This window comes from Dama dama, chromosome 11 (assembly GCF_033118175.1).
Source record: "Dama dama isolate Ldn47 chromosome 11, ASM3311817v1, whole genome shotgun sequence".
In the NCBI taxonomy this organism is placed as follows: domain Eukaryota; kingdom Metazoa; phylum Chordata; class Mammalia; order Artiodactyla; family Cervidae; genus Dama; species Dama dama.
In genome coordinates this window covers 54,787,981-54,809,642 of record NC_083691.1, presented here as the reverse complement: position 1 = coordinate 54,809,642, position 21,662 = coordinate 54,787,981, and the positions used below count along the sequence as shown (strand labels likewise).

Sequence of the window (21,662 nt, the reverse complement as noted above, 5' to 3'; positions counted from 1 at the left end):
GCACAATCTGTACACCAAGAACAGCTAACCAGGGATACAAAATCATACTCAAGGGTTTCTTTTTTTGAATCATCTTTTACTACTGCTGTAAAGGTCTACTGACTTTATGAGACCTGAAACCTTGAGGGGAGCATTGTTCTTCGTAATTTGAGGTGGCTAGCCAAGGCACTACCCACTTGATAGCAACTAAGATGTCATGTTCTGGACCAGCCTGAGATGAATAATCTCTCATATTTGAATCTGCTAACCAAATTATGAAGGCTTGCTGTAGAGTTCCTTAAAGAAGGAACTTTCCAAGCTCATGTTATTTATTTATAGAACAATTACTTGAGAGAGATGGGTTGAAAATCAAGAGTACTAATCAGAAACAAAGCCAAAGCATTGCTTAGGCATGGTTGAGGTCAATGGGCACAAGGAATTAAGAGTTTTACACTATTCTGAGAAACAAAGTCATCTAAACTTGGCTTTGGGATACTGTGATGAATTTAAGGCCATGTTTAAAAGCCAAAGAATCTTGTAACATTGTTACAAATGACCCGCAAGTCTGCAAACTGCTGCTCCATCTTATGTTCCAACTTAAACCTCTCTCCACCTCAGCCTGGACCTGGGGCTTCAGTTAACCATGTCTCAGGGAGAGAGCTATTTGGGGGTTTTTAAGTGCCTAGTGGAACTTCAAAAAAGAGCAGGGAGTGAGTTCCCTGGCGGTTCAGTGGTTAGGTCTCATCGCTTTCACTGCCGGGGCCCAGGTTCCATCCCTAGTTGGGGAACTAAGATCCTGCAAGCCGCATGGCAAAGGTTCCCTGATCCCCTGCCCCCCCAAAATAAATAAGAGCATGGGAAAGCCTGACCCTTGTGCCAGAATTAACACCAACTTTAGCATATAATTCTGGGAAAGTTTCATACCTGGCATTTTACTTATTGCACACGAAATCAATTTTGCATGTACCTCCAAAACTGTGTCTGCAAATAAGGGAGACATGGCAGCTCTCTCATGCTACAAAACAGATACGCTTGTTAAAACAGCTTCTAGCACTCACTCCTGTTACACTCAGATAGTTTTTACCCATTACTGTGCTAACCATATGAGACTCCAGTTACAGTACACTTACCTGTTTTCCCACTTCCAGTGGCTGGGACTTCATTCAGAAGACCCCCTTTCGCCAAGACCCCCTCCTCCCACTATCTTTCCTCTTGACCACCTTTCCTTATATAGCCTTAAAAAGAGCTATGAGATTCTGAAGTCTGTGAGGCTCCCAAGAGCCATGGAGTAAAATACACAAGTGGATCACTTGTTATGAGGGGCCATCGAGAGAACTCTGGGAACTCCTTACTTTTAACTATGGCCCACAGGCCAGAAAGAGGCTTATTATAAAATCTCTTTGTACGTCATTGAAAACTCAAGTATCAAGAGGGAAAAAACTGGGGGGAGGATAATGGAACGGATGGATTTTTGTCTTGCTTCTGTTAGTCTAGTAATGGACTGTAATGGAATCTGCTTTCCTAAACTATATTTCTTTGTGGGTCGTTCACTGGGAAAGAGGCCTTCTCTTATATTGCCTGAGTCTAATTATAAATGAAATAAGAATCTACTACATAACCTAGGCTTCAACTCTGTGATTTAAAAAGAAAATAAACAAAAGACTGATACAATCTAAATACAAATCCAAATATTTCACTGTAACCAATCATAGAACTTGTATCTTATGACCGTAGTCATAAAAGCATAGGCATTTCTATTTGTTCAAGAGAACTTTAGTATTTTAGAAAACTAAAGGAATGAAAACTACCTGAGTACGTCATGAGGTAGATTCTACTATTTCAGTCAAATTCCAAAATTCCATTGTTCTCAGTGATTAAATATCCAGGAGTGGGAAGCCCAGGAATCCCTACCCACAGTTACAATTTAACAGGAATTACTTCTGGATTCTTAAAACACAGTATATTCTAGTCCATATATTACACAGAAATAGAAACAAATATAGTTTCAACTTCCCCTGCAGGTCTTCCTCTTCACTAGTTTTTTTTTGGGGTGGGGGAGAAAAGTGTTCTATAAGAATCATGACGTTAAATTTCTTCCCAGAGTATCTTGAGCAGAAAGATTTAAATGATGTCCATACAGGAAGTAAAGATAAGCACTGCAGAACACTTACAAACTTACACACTAGACAACTCACTCAAAACTCAGCCAAACCAAAACCTCTCAGAACTCAGGATCTTAGAAACCTGAAGCCATAGCCAAGATAAACAATGGTATATTGATTTTCTCTCCTCTACATCACAGTCTTCGCAATTCTTTTTATTCAGTAATTCCAATAATACGATGTTAGTTAAGAAACTAAAGAAAAGGACACAAGAATTTGAAGGGCTTAAATATATTTTTTATATTGATAATCTGTGTCTTTCTACCCTAATACATTATTATTGATTACATACAGGATGAGGTGAGGTATTTGTAAAATATCTGGTAAAAAATAATATACAGTATTCTGTATGAGATGGAATTTTATGAACCTTTAGGTCTTCTGAAGTGTCAAATTGATCATCTAAGTTAAATTAAACTGCCCTGACTGGACTTAACAGCTGTTCCCTCAAACCATGTTTAAAAAAAAGGAAGGATCTTACATTTTCCCAGAATTTGTGCAGAAAGGGGAAAGCACATAATTGACAATTTCTATTTCTCACATCCAAAGTAATGCATTCATACAAAATCAGGACCTCCAAAGTCAAGCATGAAAATAACAAAAACAAAAACAAAAACAAAAAACTAGGTTAGAGATACATAATCTCTGAATAATGGTTAGGCTAGTTCACCAACACCAAAGAAATCCAAATGGCCAACAGTCTTGAAAATGCTTTATTGAAATGTGTGACGTATGTGCAGAAGATGTGTGTGAAAAGACCACAGCTTGAAAACTGGTTTTGGAAACGTCTTAACAACCGATTGGAAAAAAAAAAAAAAAAATCCTACTGGACTGGACTTCTAGTGTAACCAGAAGCCTGTGTAAATTTTCCTTTAAAACATTTTCCATCACAGAGACTAAAGAAAACAAAGCTAGGGTATCTGGAAATTGTTGGAGGCTGAAGTTTCAGAGGAGGAGAAGCCACAGTTGTTTTTTTTTTTTTAAGAAATGTGGGGTGACATCTTTTTTGGTTACATCTGAATGAGCATGGACTTCACAGTTCTCAGAACACCGGAGGGTGTATGCTTGTTGAAGAAACAGAGAAACACAGATGGGAGGAGAGAGGGGAGATGGAGGGAAGGGCTCAGAGGACAGAGAGCTCTGGAACAAGACATGATTAGGTTAAGTCTAGTTATAAATTTATCAGAAGCTGTGCGCACCTTTTTTAAAAGTCCTAAATTTACATTCCAAAAACTGCCCCTCCCGACCCCCAAACCCACTGTCCCTGCCTTGGAGCTATTGTGAAAGTCTATGCACAAAAACTGGAACAGAAAATAAAAAATATCCCGGCCCCTTCAAACCCCAAAACAAACCCAAAAAAGCTGTACATTTTTTTTTTTTTACACATAGGATTAATAATATAGGCATATAGGTGGCATGATTCAATTAAAAGGCTTTACTTTTTATGCTTGAAAAAAAAAAAAAACCCAATAAATAAAAAGGTGCTAAAGTTAGCATTAAGAATTTGGTTGTAATATATTGACAAAGTCTGGGAAGGCAAATCCTCAAAGCTCCCCTGATACTGATCTGTCTCAGCAAAACTATGAAGCAAATACATAAATAATGCAACATATGATTGAGAAGGTGAGATTTTCAAAAACAAAGACAACATAATCCAGGTTAACTTTGTTGAACAGTGAATAAATGAAATTCATCTACACCTGAATAGAACATATTTAACAATTGAAAAAAATTTTCAACAACCACAAAAAGAACTTTTCAAACAAAGAGAACAGGACTTGTTTTCAGGACACACAGATGCCTGCAGCAGATTCCCACAGCAGCTGTACTGGTGTATCTTCTACGGATGAGTTAAGACAGGCTGAGCTCCACACGGAAGATGACTGACAGGGCGACGGGACAGTCACACAGGGCGGAGCGACACCGGCTGCGACCCCAGGCTCCACTGCAGAGCTGGCTTGTGCGGAGGAGGCACACAGAGAAAGGTGATTCAGGCAGACATTATTCAAAAGCTACTTCCTCAAGGGATTCTTTTGCCTCGTAACCATTGAATAATGTTTGGGAAAGCTTTGGGCTTTTATGTTTGCTTTAAGTTTTACTCCTTGTATTTAAATTTCTTAAATAACAAGGTCACTAAAACTCATGCACGCTGCAAAAAACCTCATGCAGTAGTTAAGGTAAACCATCCAAGCAGTTTTTATTCATTAATATTCATAAATACACACAGCAGCTTCATTAGAGATTTCCATTTTCCTCTTCAGTTTGAATGTGGAGTATTACGAGAGCCTTCTGCATGTCAGGGTGCAGGAAGCAGAGATCACCCCTGCACTGCTACCTACATTTACCTGCTAGAAGTAAAAATTAGTTAAGTGGAAATGATTATCATATATATTTTTCTCTCTTCCTTTTTGAATGTACACAATGTAACAAGAGTGACAGACCTGAAATTACAATCACCAAACAAACCCAAGATAGTTGTTGTCCACTTTCATTGGCAAATACAGCACAGAGGACATTGTCTGCGAATTGGGATGTCATCAAAGAGGAGGTGGTGGAGGCTCATTTCCTTTATTACTCTCTTTTAAATTTAGGTTTTCTAAAGCAACATCTAAAGGCATAATATCTACACAGCCCATAGCACCAAAATCTGCCATTTCCCCCCGTTCATCCTCGTCTGAGGACGAGCTCTCTTCGCGCACTAAAGTGGACAGAAGGAGCTCTTGGACAAAGAGGCTGCGGTCTGCGCGCTCACTTTCCATGGACTGGCGCTCTGTTTCAGACATTTTAGGATCATTCAACCTGTGTAAATTAAAAAGAAAAGATCTCATTGGTAAAAAGTCAAGGAACAATGGCATGGTCAGTTTCTACAATGTCCTACGTTATGCGAGCTCCACAGAGTCTAAGACATATTATTGGAATACCCTGCTCTAATTTACCTCCTTAATTATGTGGCTGTGAATTCCCCACACTTGTAATAATACTGTTACCCGGAGGTGCAAATCTATGCTTTAATTAGATTCAATGAGAAGAAACACATTTGGACTTCTCATACTCCCTACAGAGAAAACGGGGTGAAAAATCTTCTAGGAAAACAAAATTTCTAACAGATTAGATGCTTGGGGAAGTAGTAATTTCCTTAACCAGAATTTCACCAGTTGGTAGTAAAAAGAGGAAAAGTAGCAACACTGGTCCCAAAAACAAAATCTATAGTGACTAAAATAGTCAACTGAAAATAAATCCTAGTTCTCTTGGCCTTTCTCTATTATTTCTACCTAATTCTTCTGAAATAAAGACACGTCCAGGAGCATGAGAGGGCAAACACACATGTACAAACACACACGTGCACAAGCATGTACGTGTGCACCTACGTTTCTCCTACCAAGGACCTTGTAACAAGGCTGACCCTGAGACTTATAATGGCTCAACTGACACATATACTTCTGAGACCTGTGTCATGCTGGGAAACCTGGTTCATCAACACGGAGACGGGACAGATATTAACATGTTCTTATTACTAACCTGTTAAATGACTTAGGCAATATCCTGGTTAGTTTCATTGCTAATTTTATTTATCTACATTTTTTAGTGTCCAAGAAAGAAAGGGAAACTGATTGAAGCACTGGGGTAGGAAAAGTACCAAACCAGAAGATGGTAACAGTGAAGGGAGGTCCAGCAGGCACGTGCGACCCCCAGGGGCAGCCAGGTGCACTTGGAGCCCATGCTCACCTGCACCTGGCACCTGTTCTCTGCAGTCCACCTAGGCTGGAAGGCATGGGGGCATCTCAGAGTAGCAACGGAGGAGATGTGCTGGACACTCACTATGGGCTTTAAGTGTTTTTTGTATGGATAATCTCTTCTAATCCTACAAGTTAGTTTTCATTATTATCAATTTATGGGAAGAAGAAACTGAAGAGGTTAAGTGATGCTCAAAAATCTCACAGCTATCAAGTTCAAACCACTCAACCATTAGATTAACGGCTCAGAAAACAAAAGATCTAAATTTCAGAACTGCAAGAACACAAAAGGTTCTGGAAGGTAAGGACATTAGATCCACACTGAAAGGAAATGACTGATGACATTTATAATTAAAACCAAATTAAGGATACAAGAGAGTATATACTGAAAGAGGAGACTGAGCAATAGGCTACATATTCTCAATCAAAGCTTTGAAACTGCTAAGAAATGAAGTACATTCCACGTTCTCAGTTTTGGAAAAAGCGTTAAAAAGAAAAATAAACTGAAGTCAAACCTGTTATAAAGAGAAAAGATGCAGAGGCAACTATTTACATAGCAAACAGGCAAACTAGAAACATGCAGGCTGAGGCCCCCCAACCTTTGGAAATCATGTAATTCTAACATTACAGTTTTGATTTTTAAGAAATAACTGAGACTATATTTCACTCCTGAAGGGGTGGGGAGATAAAAACAGCACTAGAGCTAGATTTCCTGGTGGGCCAATCTTCATCTGGGATCTGGAAGTAACTGCAAAGCTTGTAAGAAGCTTCAGATTGGGGGTGAGCAAAACTAGCTGGCTCCATTGCCGAGAGACTGGAATCTGACATAGGCACTTACACGGTTGGTTTCTGAAAGATCCACCACTGTTGGATCTCAAAGAAACTGTTGCACCATCAATTCCAAGACAATGGGAACAGAAATTGCCCCCAGTCAAACAGACCAAAGACAAGGCTTGAGCCCCACATGTATCACATTACAGTTGTGGGCCAGTGACAAGGATTTCCAGTTGGAAATGTCACAGCCATTCTCCTCGCCTTGAAGATTCTCAGTGTGCACATTTATTTATTTGCAGTTGGAAGACGCTCAACAGTAGATAAACTATTTTTGTCACTTAGTTTTGCCCAAGCTTATTCGCCAGGAAAAAATCTTGAACATAAATAACTATTTAAAATTATTTCTTAGACTATACAAAGTTCCAGGGAAATATTTTGGAGGAAATGCTGCCTTAAGATAAACCTTATGAGTCAGAATTTAATGACACAATGAAAGATGTGGAAAGTGGTCTATCAATTCCTAGGTACTATGCAATGCACAGTATCAGATGACAGAAGGGGGCCTTTCAGAAGCTACCGCCAGGATCTAAGGAGAGCACTCAGAGGCCACTGTACTATTCCCTGGTTGTGGGGCTGGGGGTGGTGCAGAATAATTGCACAGAGAAAAGCCCCAGATCAAGCTCACTGAGGCTGGAGCTCCAAAAACAAAATAAAACCAGAGTGGAACAGAGGTGGAAGATGTCTCTTCCGAAGGGCAGTGGGACAGGACATTTATCCCACCCACAGGTCAGTGAACCCGCACCAGACAACACACTGGTAGGGTTCCTTTCTGAGGCTGGTACCCAACCTGACAAGCTGGAAGCCTGTAGTCTGTCAGTCCGTACTGCTAAGTTATGTGGCAGAAGGATGGATCCACCTGTGGCTCTGTGATTGCTCTATGCTGAAGCAACATTTTCTGGTAATAATCAGGTATAGCTACTCACTTTACATAAATAATCCAAAGGTAAACTTCTCACTTGAAATTTCCTTCTTAGATCCGTAACAAATGATAGTAAATACTGTTAATTGGGCCTTTATTATATGCCAGACATTGAACTAGGGCATACACATACCAGTGCTCCCATTTCATCCTCAAAACAATTCTCACTCAAATGAGGCAAAACTCAAGGGATATTAAGATAGAACTTAATGATAGTCTGGAGAAGTAAAGTGACTTGCCTAAGGTCCAAACTGGTAAAAGCTGGGGCTCTTGACAGGGGTCCTATTTGCAGGAATTGGCAAGTATTTTTTATTCTGCATCCACAATATATTATTTACAACTATACACATGTGCCACTGTACTAACAAAAGAAGTTTAAAAGCATGAGATAAAAGAAATATACATGGAAATAATGTTTTCTTCTAACATCTGTTACATTACTTTTTGGAGGTAACTGCTATATTCCACTAATTTTCTTCCTTTTGCAGTTTTTACTTTATATTCTTATTTATTCCACTAAAAGTCCAAATCAGAACCAGGTTCATTATCTGCTGACCCTGTGTCTACTCATCACTGCTCTTTCTAAAATTCTTTTATTTTTTTATTTATTTTTATTTATTTTTATTTTTTTATTATAAAATTCTTTTATTTTTAAAAGTCACATGCCCATGAGGTCTCGGCAGAGGAACATATTCAGTTGCTAATGGTAGCTTTCAGAACAAATATGAACTCTATTCCATTCAGCAGAGCCATTTACTGTGTGTTCTAAGTATTTTTTACACTGTGCTAAACCATTTTTTAAGACAGTTACTTTTGTGTATGCTAACCACAAACATTTAAATTCCACTTCTTTAGAAATTCTCAGAAGAAAACCACCACTATAAAATCTTCTCTTGTACTTTGGGGTATTTCAGAGCAGACTCAAACTGGCTATAAAAGGAAGGCAGTGTTCATTATGACAGTAACTATACCTAACACGTCCCATATATGTGATGATACTGTGTTTACGTTTTATGGGCAATGCAGGAAAGGAAATTCCTATCAGATGATGAGATACTGATAGAACACGGTTATCAGCATTCATAGTTGATCTAAGTGAAAGTTGCCTAGTTGTGTCTGACTCTTTGCGACCACATGGACTGTAAAGCCTGCCGGGCTCCTCCGTCCACAGAATTCTCCAGGCAAGAATATTGGAGTGGGTTGCCATTTCCTTCTCCAGGGGATTTTCCCAACCCAGGAATAAAACCAGGCTCTCCTGCATTGCAGACGGATTCTTTAGCTGGGCTATCACCATTAGTGCTACCTGGGAAGCCCAGTTTACCTAAAGTAAACAATTATTTTTCTTATTTTTGAGGCAATACTGAATTCAGATTTTGATTAGATTTCTGTGAGTTTTAAAGGTTTGAGCAAAGGTCGAGGTTTTAAGAACACACATAAGGACAAAAGAGCAAAGGTCATCTCAGACTGCAGTGCTAACAAAATACTTCTTGAAGTCACATTAATGAATGAAGTACCTTGTTAAAAGAAACTGGGAGTTCTGGATCGTTTGCTGACTGCTTTCTGTGTTCGCTGTGTTGGTCGTGGCTGTGGATTGCGTGATTGTAGTGGTGACACTGCTTGTGTTAGTGCGCCGGGTTGCATTGCGTGCGGTCTCCAGTTGTTGCCGTGCCGCCTGGGCATGCTGCCGTTCGAGCTGCAGCTGCATCTGCAATTGTTGTAACTGAGAAGCGGAAGGGCCAGAGGAGTTCAGCTGTCCTCCTGCAGAACGTCTCACTCCCGATAACTGAGATAAAAGCTCTGTCAGAGGAAATGAAGACATTAATGTCCAGTGCAGTAGGAGAAAAACAAAATGCTACCATCATCCTTTTACCAGACGAACATTCAAAGCGATCATCAATGGGAAGGTCACCTGGGGCAACATACAGTCTCAGCTTGGAGCTTACTACCTTTTAGGATGCCTTCTGGAGGTGGGACTTGTGTGAGGGAAATGTAAACATATATATGACTATTAGCTCACATATAATTCTTTCTAATTGAAACACAGCAAATTGGTTTTTCAGTTGTTTGCATAATGGGTTGATTTAGTTATACCTTCTCTTGGTATTTAGTATTTAAGGTGTTTCATCCACTGGTCTAAGCATAATAGAAACCTTCTCAATATGACCTCCAAGAAAGCAGGGATCAAGTCTACTGCTCATGGCTTTCCTGGTTCTTAGAACAGTGCCTGACATATAGCAGGTACTCCAATATTGATGTAATGATTGAATGACTCTCAGAATTAAATCCGAGAGAGAGACTGGCATAATTTCTCACTGTGGTCGCTCTGCCTTCTTTCTCTCGAACCTTCTGGGACTGCTCTCTCAGAGTCACAGGGCACTGCTGCAGTGACGACCGCTGAGGCTGACTGGCTCTCAGTCGCATAGCCTGTTTTACTTAGACTACTGTTTGCACAAGGCTGTGCTCACTGGGAGCCTCTCAGCTAAGGGAGGTGAGCACCTGCCTTCTCCCAATGGCTTATGTGGAGTTGATGGCTGCCTTTTGGACATTCCCAGGCTGGCAAAGCTTTTCATCATTAAAACTCATTTCCAGGGCAGGTTTCTGCCTTACTGCTCACTGTTGTTTAATCCCTGAGGTTCTTAAGACCGTTTTTTCATTTAGTCCATCATTAACATAATTTTCACTGACAGAAAAAAACTGAACAGAGAAAATGTCTCAATTTTGAATTTTGCCTCCAGAAATCACTTAAGGTTTAGAGCCTGCTACCAAAAACAGCAGGTAAATATATTCCTTTTGGATGAAGCAGTGTTTTTTAAAATCCCTAACTCAAGTTTTTCTGGGGCTTCTTGTACATCCAAACGCCCAAGGCACATTTGGAATTAGATTTTACACTGAATATCTCATAATTTAGAGAAGATTCTACGAGTAACACTGTGCGTACTTTTGGTGACAGATTTACACTAGGCACATTTCAGGTACAAATCCCACTGTGTGCACACATTTTGGTCTTGCACAGGCTCCTGGACTCATTATGCCTACCTGTGCTGGCGTGTCTTTCAGGGTCTCTGGCTACTACTTCTGACATTTTGACTGTCAAACCTTGTGCTCTGCTGCCAGTTGCCCAGGTTGGCCATGTATTAGATCCAGGTACAAATTACATGTTCAAATCATTTTTTTAAGTAAGACTTTCCCAAGCTATTAGAACATGAATGTTTCATAACAATATAATTCTCAAATTAAGAGAAGTACAAAACATTCCTACTTGACTTCATTCCTTGAGAAGAGCTTATTTCTTTAGTCTTGTCAATTAGTTTTCTTATCTGTGTGCTTATGAAGGAGGTTGAACCACAGAATTCTGGAGGTCTTTCAACTCTGAAATCTTCTATGATTTTCTTGGGTTTCATTGAAGGTCACAAATAGAACACAGACGTTCTTATCATTTTAAACCTTTACGTACTTAAAAAAATGCCAGAGTAGTATGAATTACTTTACGTGGTCTACTCGACTTTAAAAATAATTTTATTTTTTTTGCTATGTGGCTTGCAGGATCCGGGATGGAACCTGGGCCCTCAGAAGTGAGAATACCGAGTCCTAACCACTGGACCACCAGGGAATTCCCCACATTGTCTACTTTAAACATATTTTACACTTTTTAGAATTTCAGGGAATTTTGTCAAGGAACACAGGAGTGTGATGAGAGACTGAGACATAAATCCTACTCCCCAAATTTAAAGGGAGCCCCCCATCCCCAGCCATTTCCTTTAAGGATGTGAAACTAACTTACCAGCTATAGGATCCATGGCTTCCCTATTGCTTGGAGAATATGAACTCTGAGAAGAAGAAAGTCCACCAGTAGAACTGCTAGTAAAGTGCATGTTTGATCTGCGCGCACGAGGACCTCCTAACCCCCGGCCAGGGTGAAACATTCTACGTACATGTCGGACACCGCTCGACTCATCATAACTCCAAGGTTAAGAAAAGGACTCAGGTATTTCATAGTAAGAATAAAATACATATATAAAAGAAGTCACTTGAGCCCTTGCAAGATAAGCACGCAGACTTCCCAAATTGTAAGCATTTTAAAACAGCACATTTAGAATACGAATGGCACAACTATGTCTATGAAGGCTATTAACTCTAAAAATGGACATGGGAATATAAAGCAACATATGTGTATACTGTATGTATATATTGTATATGTGTGTGTGTTTTCAAAGAGAAAAAAAAGCTTCTCCAGATGGGAAGAAGTTTCTTCCTAGGTTCCAGGTACAAGGGCCAGAGTTAACATCACCTGACAAGGTGAAAGGTACCACCTGGTCAGATACCCAGAGGGAAATATTCCCTAACCCATATACATTCATATCACAGTAACCACAAATAATAACCATCAGTTTTTATATCTGGTGAGAGCAGTGCTAATATACAGGCTAATCAAATCTCAGTGACCATCTGTAATGAGAAAGGAATAGTACAAATAATTTAAATTTCAGGAGTCAAAGATTCCTTTCAGCTATCAGTTTTAATCTGTCAATGTGTTGGGTTTTTTTTTTGCCAATACTGCTGTTAAGCAGAAAACTAGATTTGAATTTCTTGTGTTAAGTGGACACACAGAGAGTTAACAGCACATTTATCAAGAAGTCAAACCAGCTTATACACATGTGTGTGAGTTAAACTGAAGAAAGTCCTGAGAAGCAAACAGCAGCCAAAACTTGTGAAGACAACATTGTGTCTCTACACAGGCAAGTGTGAGTATACAGGGAGGAGGGAGGGGAGGGGGGGCCGGGGGAGCCACATGTTATAGCAGAAGAGATTTTCTTTTGAAGCTGCCAATACATAGGAAAAGAATTCTAAAAAGGAGGGGATATATGTATAACTGATTTCCTTTGTTATTCAGCAGAAACTAACACAACATTGTAAATCAACTATACACCAATTAAAAAAAAAATTCCCCAAACACAAACAGACAAAGCAGCCAACAGAACAGCTACTTTTAATGCAGGCTAACTTTCGTGCTGGATTCCCAGTTCAGGAGTCATGTGGGCACAGGGTGGGCAGCCATAATGCACACTCTTTCGTGGTATTCATGACATAGGCTTGGGCTCTACAGAAAGGGATGTTATGATAATCATACTTTATTTGTAAAAGTATAAAAAGTACACTTTAGGGATTTCCCTGGTGGTCCAGTGGTTAAGAATCTGCCTTGGACTGCAGGGGACACAGGTTCAATACCTGGTTGGGGAACTAAGATCCCAAATGCCTCCGAGAAACTAAGCCCACATTGCAACTACTGAGCCCGACACAACCGGGGTCTCCTGCATTGCAGACGGATTCTTTTCCAGCTGAGCTATCAGGGAAGCTCTGCCAAATAAATAAAAAATTTTAAAAAATAATAAAAAGTACACTTTAGGAAGAGTTCTATCAAAGTAGCAAAAAAAAAAAAAAAAAAAAAGCCTGGTTACAAAGAGGCTTAGAAAAAGCCACTCTCTCGTGTCAAACAAAATTATCACATAGTGGCACTTGAAAAACTTGACAAATTAGTTATATTTCCAGGAAAACTACTATGCCAACACTTTACTTTCTAGAATTTAAAGATAATAGTTGCTAGTAATCTAAAATGCAGCACATGACTTCTCTTATTCTCATATTTTACATAATTTATTTTTTCTTGGTAATGAAAGACTCATACACATCTACAAAAAATGGATGTGGATGACATGGGACATTCTACTGAATGGATGCTGATTGCACTACAGGTCCTTGAACCTGCTGGAGAAGTGCAGGATAATGGCATGGTTTTTTAAAATTTTTCGCCTAGCTTCTCCATGAAGATGGAGTGAAGAATGGATCAAGTATAACTCTTCTGGGTATTGTTACAGAATTTTTTTATACAAAATGGGAAGTAACTAACAGGCTAAAAGTATTCCTGACCCATTTGGGTTTTCATGTTCTCTTGGGAGAAACAAAAAGTAAGTAAGCACTGCTTTCTTCATTTTGCTTTTAGTGTCCCCTGCACTCAGGAGGGAGGAAGAGTGGGCTCCTATGTTCATTCAGTACTTGCCCCAGGGTGGCTCAGACCAGGCTGATCTTATTTCTCAGGAAGGTTCCATAGCTTTATCTTTCCAGTAGTTTCCACTTGAAAGTGAAAGTGTTAGTTGCTCAGTCATGTCCAACTCTCTGCTACCTCATGGACTGCAGCCTGCCAGGCTCCTCTGTGAGATTCTCTAGGCAAGAATACTGGAATGGGCTGCCATTTCCCTTCTCCAAGGGATCTTCCTGACCTAGGGATTGAACCCTGGTCTCCTGCATTGCAGGCGGATTCTTTACCATCTGAGCCACCAGGGAAACTTTCCATTAGTTTCCACTTATCTTTCCCCAAACTCTAAAGGGTCAAATTTCTAATAAGAAAATTACATTCTGTGATCAAGGGTTGAGAGCTGAAGGACAGAACACCAAGTCTAAGGTTGTCTTGTGATTGCCAGGAGGCAAGTAAAGGTATCAGAATGAAGTCTGGCAGGGAGAAAGGTTGTGATTAGCTCTTGATTGCTTCAGACTGCAATGAACACTAAAACCTTCCCATGAGCACACAGTCCTAAGTTAACAGGTGATAGCTTTAGAAAAACAATTCATAACTTGAAACCAGAAGCACCGAGTCTACAAACAAATGTACTCTGGTGGGCCAGTAATCTCTTGGGAGAGTATAGAGAATACTGTCAGGAACCATCATGAGACTGGCTTGGGAGGAGAAGCAGAAATCAAAGTGGGAAAGAAATTTAGAACTGGATCTGACCTTATGCTGACCTACTCAGATGGGCAGAAAGCCCCACGGGGTACACCTGCCCACCCTCCAGCCTATAAGAGACTATGGCGACAGATAACACGGATGGCGAGCAAGTACATCATCCATACAGTTAATGAACTAACTAGACTTTAATTTGGATTAGCATTTTCCGCTTTTGTATGAAAACACCCTCGTAACCTAGTCAAATTGTCTTAAAAAAATAATAAACCTGATGGCAAAGAACTGAAGATAATGAGCAAGTGAATTTCACTTACTGAGCACTTTTCATGTAATGGTCACAGCTCGGGAAAAGAGAACTAAGAAATTGCACCTCAACACTGTATCACTTTTAGGAAAATGTCAAATCAACTAAGATAATTCGGAGGTTAATTTTTTCCTTGGGAATACTGCCCTTAAAAGTCATCACAATGACAAATGTTACAAACAACTTTTTCCCTTGTTGCATCTCAAAAGGATATTAAATCTCTAGGGGCTCTGTGTTCAAGTGTAAGATGAGCTGCAAAGTCATCCGTGACATGATTAGGATCGCCTCCAGGTAACGCTGCACATATTGGACAAATCTGAAATGAAAGCAGAGAAAGTAGATTTACTTATCGATGAACATTGATCAGGTATCTTTCTGGATGAATATTTTATTGTAATTTTTTACCTTGACCAGGTTTTAACCAGGCAAAAATACCGCAGATCCTGAACTACTGTACAGCGTGGAGGCTGAACAAGAGCCACAGGCCTGCATGTGGAGACTTTCCACAGAAGCAGACCACTTGTCGGGTCTAAACACAGAGGTCAAGCCGGAGCCCTGGCACATCTGCCTGCGTGGTCTAGCAAAACATTTTCCACAAAAAGCTTCTCAGTGTGCCATGTAGTGCACGTTCATGCCCAAGCCCCGACTGACTGGCAAACGCTGAGACACAACCTTCCCTGAAGTAACCTAGACTCGAGGGCCAATCACCAAACAAGACAGCACAGCTCTTATTAAAAACGCAACTGCACAAACTTAAACACTCTGAATGTGGTACAGTAAGACAGACAATGACAACTGATAATATGCAAATATGCTCTATTAATTCATGAATGGGACTTCTAAGGGGGGAGAGAGGGTGGAGATAATTTTTAGAACTTTATTTCCCAGAGGGATAAGAGGTAGGACAAAAGCTTGTGATCAGAGCAGAGGAGGCTTGCGAGGTTGGGAGTGTGGTTTCTGAAACAGCAGTTTCAACAGAGGTCGTGAAATAGGAGGCAGGAGAAGGGCAGGACAGAAAAAACATGGAATTTTCAGGATTGAGGCCCTTACTTTTTCAGAGATCCAACTGGACAGATGATGGCCTAAAAGTGGGAGCCAAGCCCTGAAGAATGAACTTCAGCCTTAAAGAACAGAGCCAAGAAGGAAGGCTTGAGCTAAGGAGCACAACCAAAGGGAGCCCAGGACCTGGATGGTGGAAGGCTTTGGCCTGTGCCCCTCCAGGGACAGGGGAGCTGAGGGTAAGATACGAGATTCAACTCTGCCATTGTATATGTCATATGCCTAAGTTCTCTCGCTGGGAGTAAAACCAGGCACCTGACTGACCTTACTGCGGGCTCACTGTAGAGTGGCGAAGGAGAGGCGCTGCAGAGGAGGTGGCAGGAGAAAGGTGAGACCTGAAGAGACAGTACTAGGATATGGGGGGGAGACAACTAGTCTGATTCCTACAGCCTGAGCGAACACAAATCCCCGTCTCTACTGACTAGAAATCAGAAGTCCCGGAGACGGTTGTGATCTGGCTCCTCCTAGTGTGCAAACAGTCAGCTGTCCTGATGATCTGCCTCAGGACTCTGAGAAGCAGCCTAAAGAACCCTAAAGATGCTCAGGGAAAAAACACGGAAGCACAACAGTATGCAAAGGAAGGAGAGAGGTCATGATGGGATGTACCTCTGAGGCAAAGGAGAGAAAGAAGCAGACAGACATGCTTATGCTTTTTCCAGAAGATGCTGAAAGGCAGTCATTTTCTCTGTGTCAGAGAGAAAAGCAACTGGATCTGTTTATGTTTATAGATGATCAACTCTCTCCTTACCAGAAAGTTGGCTTTCACTGTGTAGCTTCCTGTGCTGTGTGACACTGTGGGGTAGAGTCTGATACACTTATTTTACTTTTCACATGTTTCTGCCTTGTCTACAGATTGTAAACTCTTTGAGAAATGCAGGACAGGGTGATTTCTTTCTTTGTGGGAACTGTGACCAGATTTGTTAAAAGCAAAAAGATTAACATGGTTTAGACAAGCAAAAACAATCTCCAGTTGCACGTATAAGATTTTTATTCAAAGAGAAAATAAAGGAAGGCATCTTCCTTCTACGGTACTTCCCTTTAGACTGGCCTTTGGATAAAATCTACGCATAATCTGAACTGCACAAAGACAGCTACAGAAGTTGCAGTCCTCTGATGATGCAAGTAAATGGACTGAGCTGAGAAAAGTCTCCTTGAGAACATGCATTTCTGGAAGGAAGACAGAATGGGGAAGCACAAATACCAAATATACTAGGAATGTCCTAGTAAGACTGATAATCTCTTGCAAACTACAAAAGCACCCTTGAGTTAGAGATATAAAACAGAAAGAAAAATCAAGATCCTTCCATATACTACTGTCTGTGAATTTCAATTCTGTGACTTAGAATCTTAGGTTTTACTATAGGGATAAGGCAGGATGAAGGTATACAGTCCACTCCATCCAGAGAGAAATAAAATAGAAACAAACACTTCCTAGTAACTGGGGGTAAAGAATCACTGGGGTGGAAGGGTCACCGAGCTCGGCAGCTGGCACAGGACAATCAGGAGACTAGATGAGAACCAAGTGGAAGATGCCGCCACCCTTGGGTCACACAAAGTTAACTCAGATGAGGACCTGGAAGGGAAAATGAAGTGTTGATGGGACCAGAGGCCTGGTCACCTTGCAAGTTTTTACATTTTATACTGAGCAAGCGAACTCATGTTTCAGGATAAAAACTTTGGTAACTCAAGGTTGTACTTTCTGAGACAATGCAGGGAACAAGAGGAAGAGGGAAAAACAAGAGTGAAGTGGGAACAGAGATGAGGTGAGAATGCAAAGAGGCAGATGCCACTGTGCACCCAGGGGCACAAATGCAGCATATCTCTGAGTGCATCTTTATCTCCCCAAGACAGCACCTAATATTTTTTTACAAGACAGGCAAATTCCACACAAAGGATAAGCTACCAACCCTAAAATTATGAGTCTGTCAACACTGATATTTATCATACTTCTACTGCCACATGATACAGAAGTACCTATCACTAGGACAAGAAAAGTCCATTAATTTACATCAACTCAAAATTATGACAATTAACATTGTAAATCAACTATACTTTAATAAAATACAATTTTTTAAAAAATCACAACAATTTGCTGACATTAAGGCTGACTGAATTGGCCTAAGTGTTTCCTAAACTTGGCTAAGGATATCATTCATCTGGAGCATTTGTTAAAAATAGAGTTTCCTAGACCCCTGCCTAGAAAGTGATTCTAGGTTTGAGAATCTGTATTTTGACAAGGATCCCACTTAGTTTATAATTAGAGAGCTTGGTAAACACTGCTTAAATATACAATGGTATTGCAAAATAACACTTACCCTGTTGTGTGAAACACCAAATGCTGTCCCCTGCTACCCCACACCTCCTTATTCACAAACGTCCTTGATAGTCTCAGTCTTTGCCTTCTCTAGAGTCTTCCCCCTTTGCTTCATCCTGCCACTGAGTCACCATCAGTCCTGCTTTTTATCTGCAGCACCTGTGGGAGCCTCTACCAATGTGCTAAGACCCCATGCCAAAAAACATAACGGAGTTTCCATTTTTCCATATGGTCCCACTGCACGATGGCCAGCGAGTGAACAGTCAGTGCAGATCCTTAACATGGGTGGCCACCTGTGTGACCAGTGTCTAGAACACACCTCCTGAAGTCATTAGATAAAATGCTATAAGTCACTACTGAACTTACAAGATCTTTTTCCCTGTGACAGGTTATGTCCATAAAAAAAAAATATATATAAAATCAGCTAGCTTTTAAGCCAGCCCCCACTACAATTAGCAACCAGTCTAAACCAAGTTTGGATTTCCCCCAGCCTCTTTCTTGAACTGGAACACCCTTTCCAGATGGTGTTCTCTGTCTGGCTCTGTTCAGTGCTTTAAAACAAGAGAGGAAGAGTTAAGTTCCCATGATGTGGTGAGTTCTCTTCCTCTCTCCCTCCCCTTTTTTGGATAGACTTCACAATATGTTTTTTGCCCATTTTGTTTACTGCTACAGAAAAATGCCTTAAAAAAAAAAAAAAAAACTGCTTATGATCCAGCATATAACCTGGAACCTAGACTGCAGCATTAGAGAAATTGGTCTTTCACCAAATCACTCAGCACCTGCTGAGCCAGGCTGCTTCTTCACCAGCAGGACGATCCACTTTGATGCACCATCTTCCCAGACCCCTTGACTCTGCCCTTCATCTCAGATCCTGGGACACCATCCTTCTTCTCAACAGCAAATGCCTTAAGTGAAATAACTGCCTTGGCAATCAGCACTTCTTGACTAGGTTTCTGGATCACAAGCTTGATTTCTTTTTCTGTTCTAATTTTAGATCCATGAGAAACATTTTCCTTTTGAGAATACGGGTTCAAAGGCTGTGATTTCCCTACATCAACTTCTACTGTTACTTTCTGAGGACACTGGGTGTCTGAGGCATCATTTCTCTGACAATTATGCACCTATAATAGGGAGCAAACGCTTCAGGGTAAATTCGAACCCTTTCTGGATTCATGTTCATCCACATAATCATTATGTTTAAGTTCATCATGTTTCAAAAGAACTACAGAATCACTCTAACCCTGCTATCCTTTCCTTCCCAGTTGAGAACCGAGATGGCATGAGGGTGGAGAAAGGTCATTCCCTTGGTATTGGGGCAAACACTTCTACTCACTGTCCACCAGATCAAGTGGACAAATACTCTGGTTTTAAAGGTTCTCTACTACCTGGCCCCATTTGGCGTATTTGATTTTGTTTCCCACCCCAGTCCGCAACAATCAATGACTTTCTATCCTCTCCACCTACCATATTCTTTCTCTTACTGAATCCTGCTTCATGTCTCTTCCCTCCGAGTAATGCCATTCCTTCCCATTCTGTCCACTTTTTGAAATAACACCCATTCTCAAGGGCTACCTCAATTCACAAAATCCTGATTCCTTTTGGCATTTTTCTCCAGTTGTGTCAGAAAAGCCAGTTTGCTTTTTAGACATGCCATAAGGTGTGTGTGGGCAGAGGCCGTGTTTTTGTTTTTTTTTTTCCCAGAGGCCGTGTTTTAAGTTTACTATGCTGACAGCCATCAGTGCTTTATACTCCCAGAATCTGATGTCTTCAAAAAGTGCTACTTCACACGACGTATTAGAAGCAGTGCTCCTGGTTAATGCTTGGAGAGACACACTGAGGACATACAAGGACGTACAGTATCTTGAGAAAGACCAGCAAATGCTCCCTTGTCCAAGCTGTCCTTAACAACGGACGCAGGCATGACCTAGAACAGCCTTTCTTCTGACATTATCCGCCTGGGGGCAAAGAAGTGGAGTAAAGTGAACACTGTGTTCTATCGGTTTCCTCAATTAGAGTTAACAACTCAGTTAACTTTTGCCCAGGCGCCCCCGCTTTTTCTCATACACAAGGCCTTCTGCAGCCCCTGCCCCATGTTTCCCTGTCATTTCTTGAAAACTCCTTTTCCATTCCTCATTCCTTTATTACAGCTGTGAGTCAACTTATGAAGTTAATCATGGTTGAAAAGATCACAAGTAATACCCTTGTCCCTGAGGATTTACAAGTTCTAAAGCACAATGAAAGTGCAGTGAAGAAGCTGTCTGCTGCCATAATTCTACTGTCTTCAGAAAAGCTCTGCTTATTTCTTCTTTATGTGAATGTGCTTCTTCCTTCCAATAATAAGACAAGAAAGAACACATAATTCTCCTGTGTTAATACTACACTAACTTTCTAGCATAAGGTTACTTAGGACTTCCCAAGCTAGCTTTGAAATTAAAGTTCACTTCATGAAAAAAACAAAAAACAAAGTTCACCACTTGATGTGTTCTGCCAACTTAAATGCTTATCATGCTCTGAGTTCCAAACCAGGTGTCTAAAGGACATTTACAAAAATAGCCTCTTTTAAAAGTTGGCGTGGGTCTTCCTTTTTTTAAAACAATATATATATATATATATATATATATATAGATAGATACAGATTATGTAGTAAATTCAAATAAAACATTTAAGTAAAGCCTTGTGTGTGTCGTTTAAGATGGGGGCAATTCCTGGAAGCGCAATAAGCACACTTCTTTCTATGCTGCTCTTTTCAACTGGGTCCTAATTTCCGTTAAGTTAAAGAACTTATGCTGCGTAGTCCAGATAAGTGGGTAAAGTTGAAGTTCTGACTGGTTATATTTGTTATACTGTATAGTTTTGCTACATGGATTAACTAATTAAATATATATGAGTAAATATTTAGGTACAGTTTATGTCTGGGGCTTCCCAGGTGGTGATAGTGGTAAAGAATCCGTCTGCCAATGTAGGAGATGTGAGAGATGAAGGTTCGATCCCTGGGCTGGGAAGATCCCCTGGAGAAGAGCATGACAATCCACTCCAGTATTTTTGCCTGGAGAGTCCCCATGGACAGAGGAGCCTGGCGGGTTACAATCCACGGGGTCGCAAAAAGTCGGACACGACTAAGCATCTGAGCAGCACGTCTGGGACACAATTCATGTCTTCTTTTTTAAGGGGCTCTTAAATTCACCTCTATAAATAACCTAGGCTTATTCTGTAAGGCAGATTTTCTGGTCATCTGCAGTACAATGGGGGTGTTTCTGTTTTTATTTATTTGGCTGTGCAGGATCTTCATTGTTCTGTTCAGGATCTTCACTGATGCAGGTGGGATTTAGTTTCCCAACCAGGAATCGAACTCTGGCTCCCTCATTGGGAGCACAGAGTCTTAACCACTGGACCACCAGGGAAGTCCCCAGGGGGGTGTTTTTAACAAAGTTTCTTTTACTGAAAAATGATGATCCCGAAGAAGCTATCAGAATTTAAAACTATGACACACAAAGCCCCTTACATGCATTACATTTTAATCCTCATACAAAAAACAGAACTGACATTCTACTGAGCTAACAATTGCTAAGGCTAACTGGTAACTCCAGGGTTTTGGCTCTCTTGCCAAGTTAAAAGTAGTTT

General features: G+C 40.6%; 1 protein-coding gene across 1 annotated transcript in view; it reads right to left on the bottom strand.

Annotated features, from left to right (window-relative positions):
- Positions 1 to 2,356: 2,356 nt before the first annotated feature.
- The window catches only part of KCMF1 (potassium channel modulatory factor 1), a 79,657-nt gene continuing 60,351 nt past the window's right edge, over positions 2,357 to 21,662 (bottom strand). Inside the window, exons 4-7 of the mRNA XM_061155240.1 lie at positions 14,883 to 14,984; positions 11,410 to 11,584; positions 9,143 to 9,425; positions 2,357 to 4,940 (exon numbers count right to left, since the gene is read on the bottom strand). Of these exons, the coding sequence (XP_061011223.1) occupies positions 4,679 to 4,940; positions 9,143 to 9,425; positions 11,410 to 11,584; positions 14,883 to 14,984 (822 nt within the window). The 3' untranslated portion in view covers positions 2,357 to 4,678. The remainder of the gene's footprint in view (positions 4,941 to 9,142; positions 9,426 to 11,409; positions 11,585 to 14,882; positions 14,985 to 21,662) is intronic.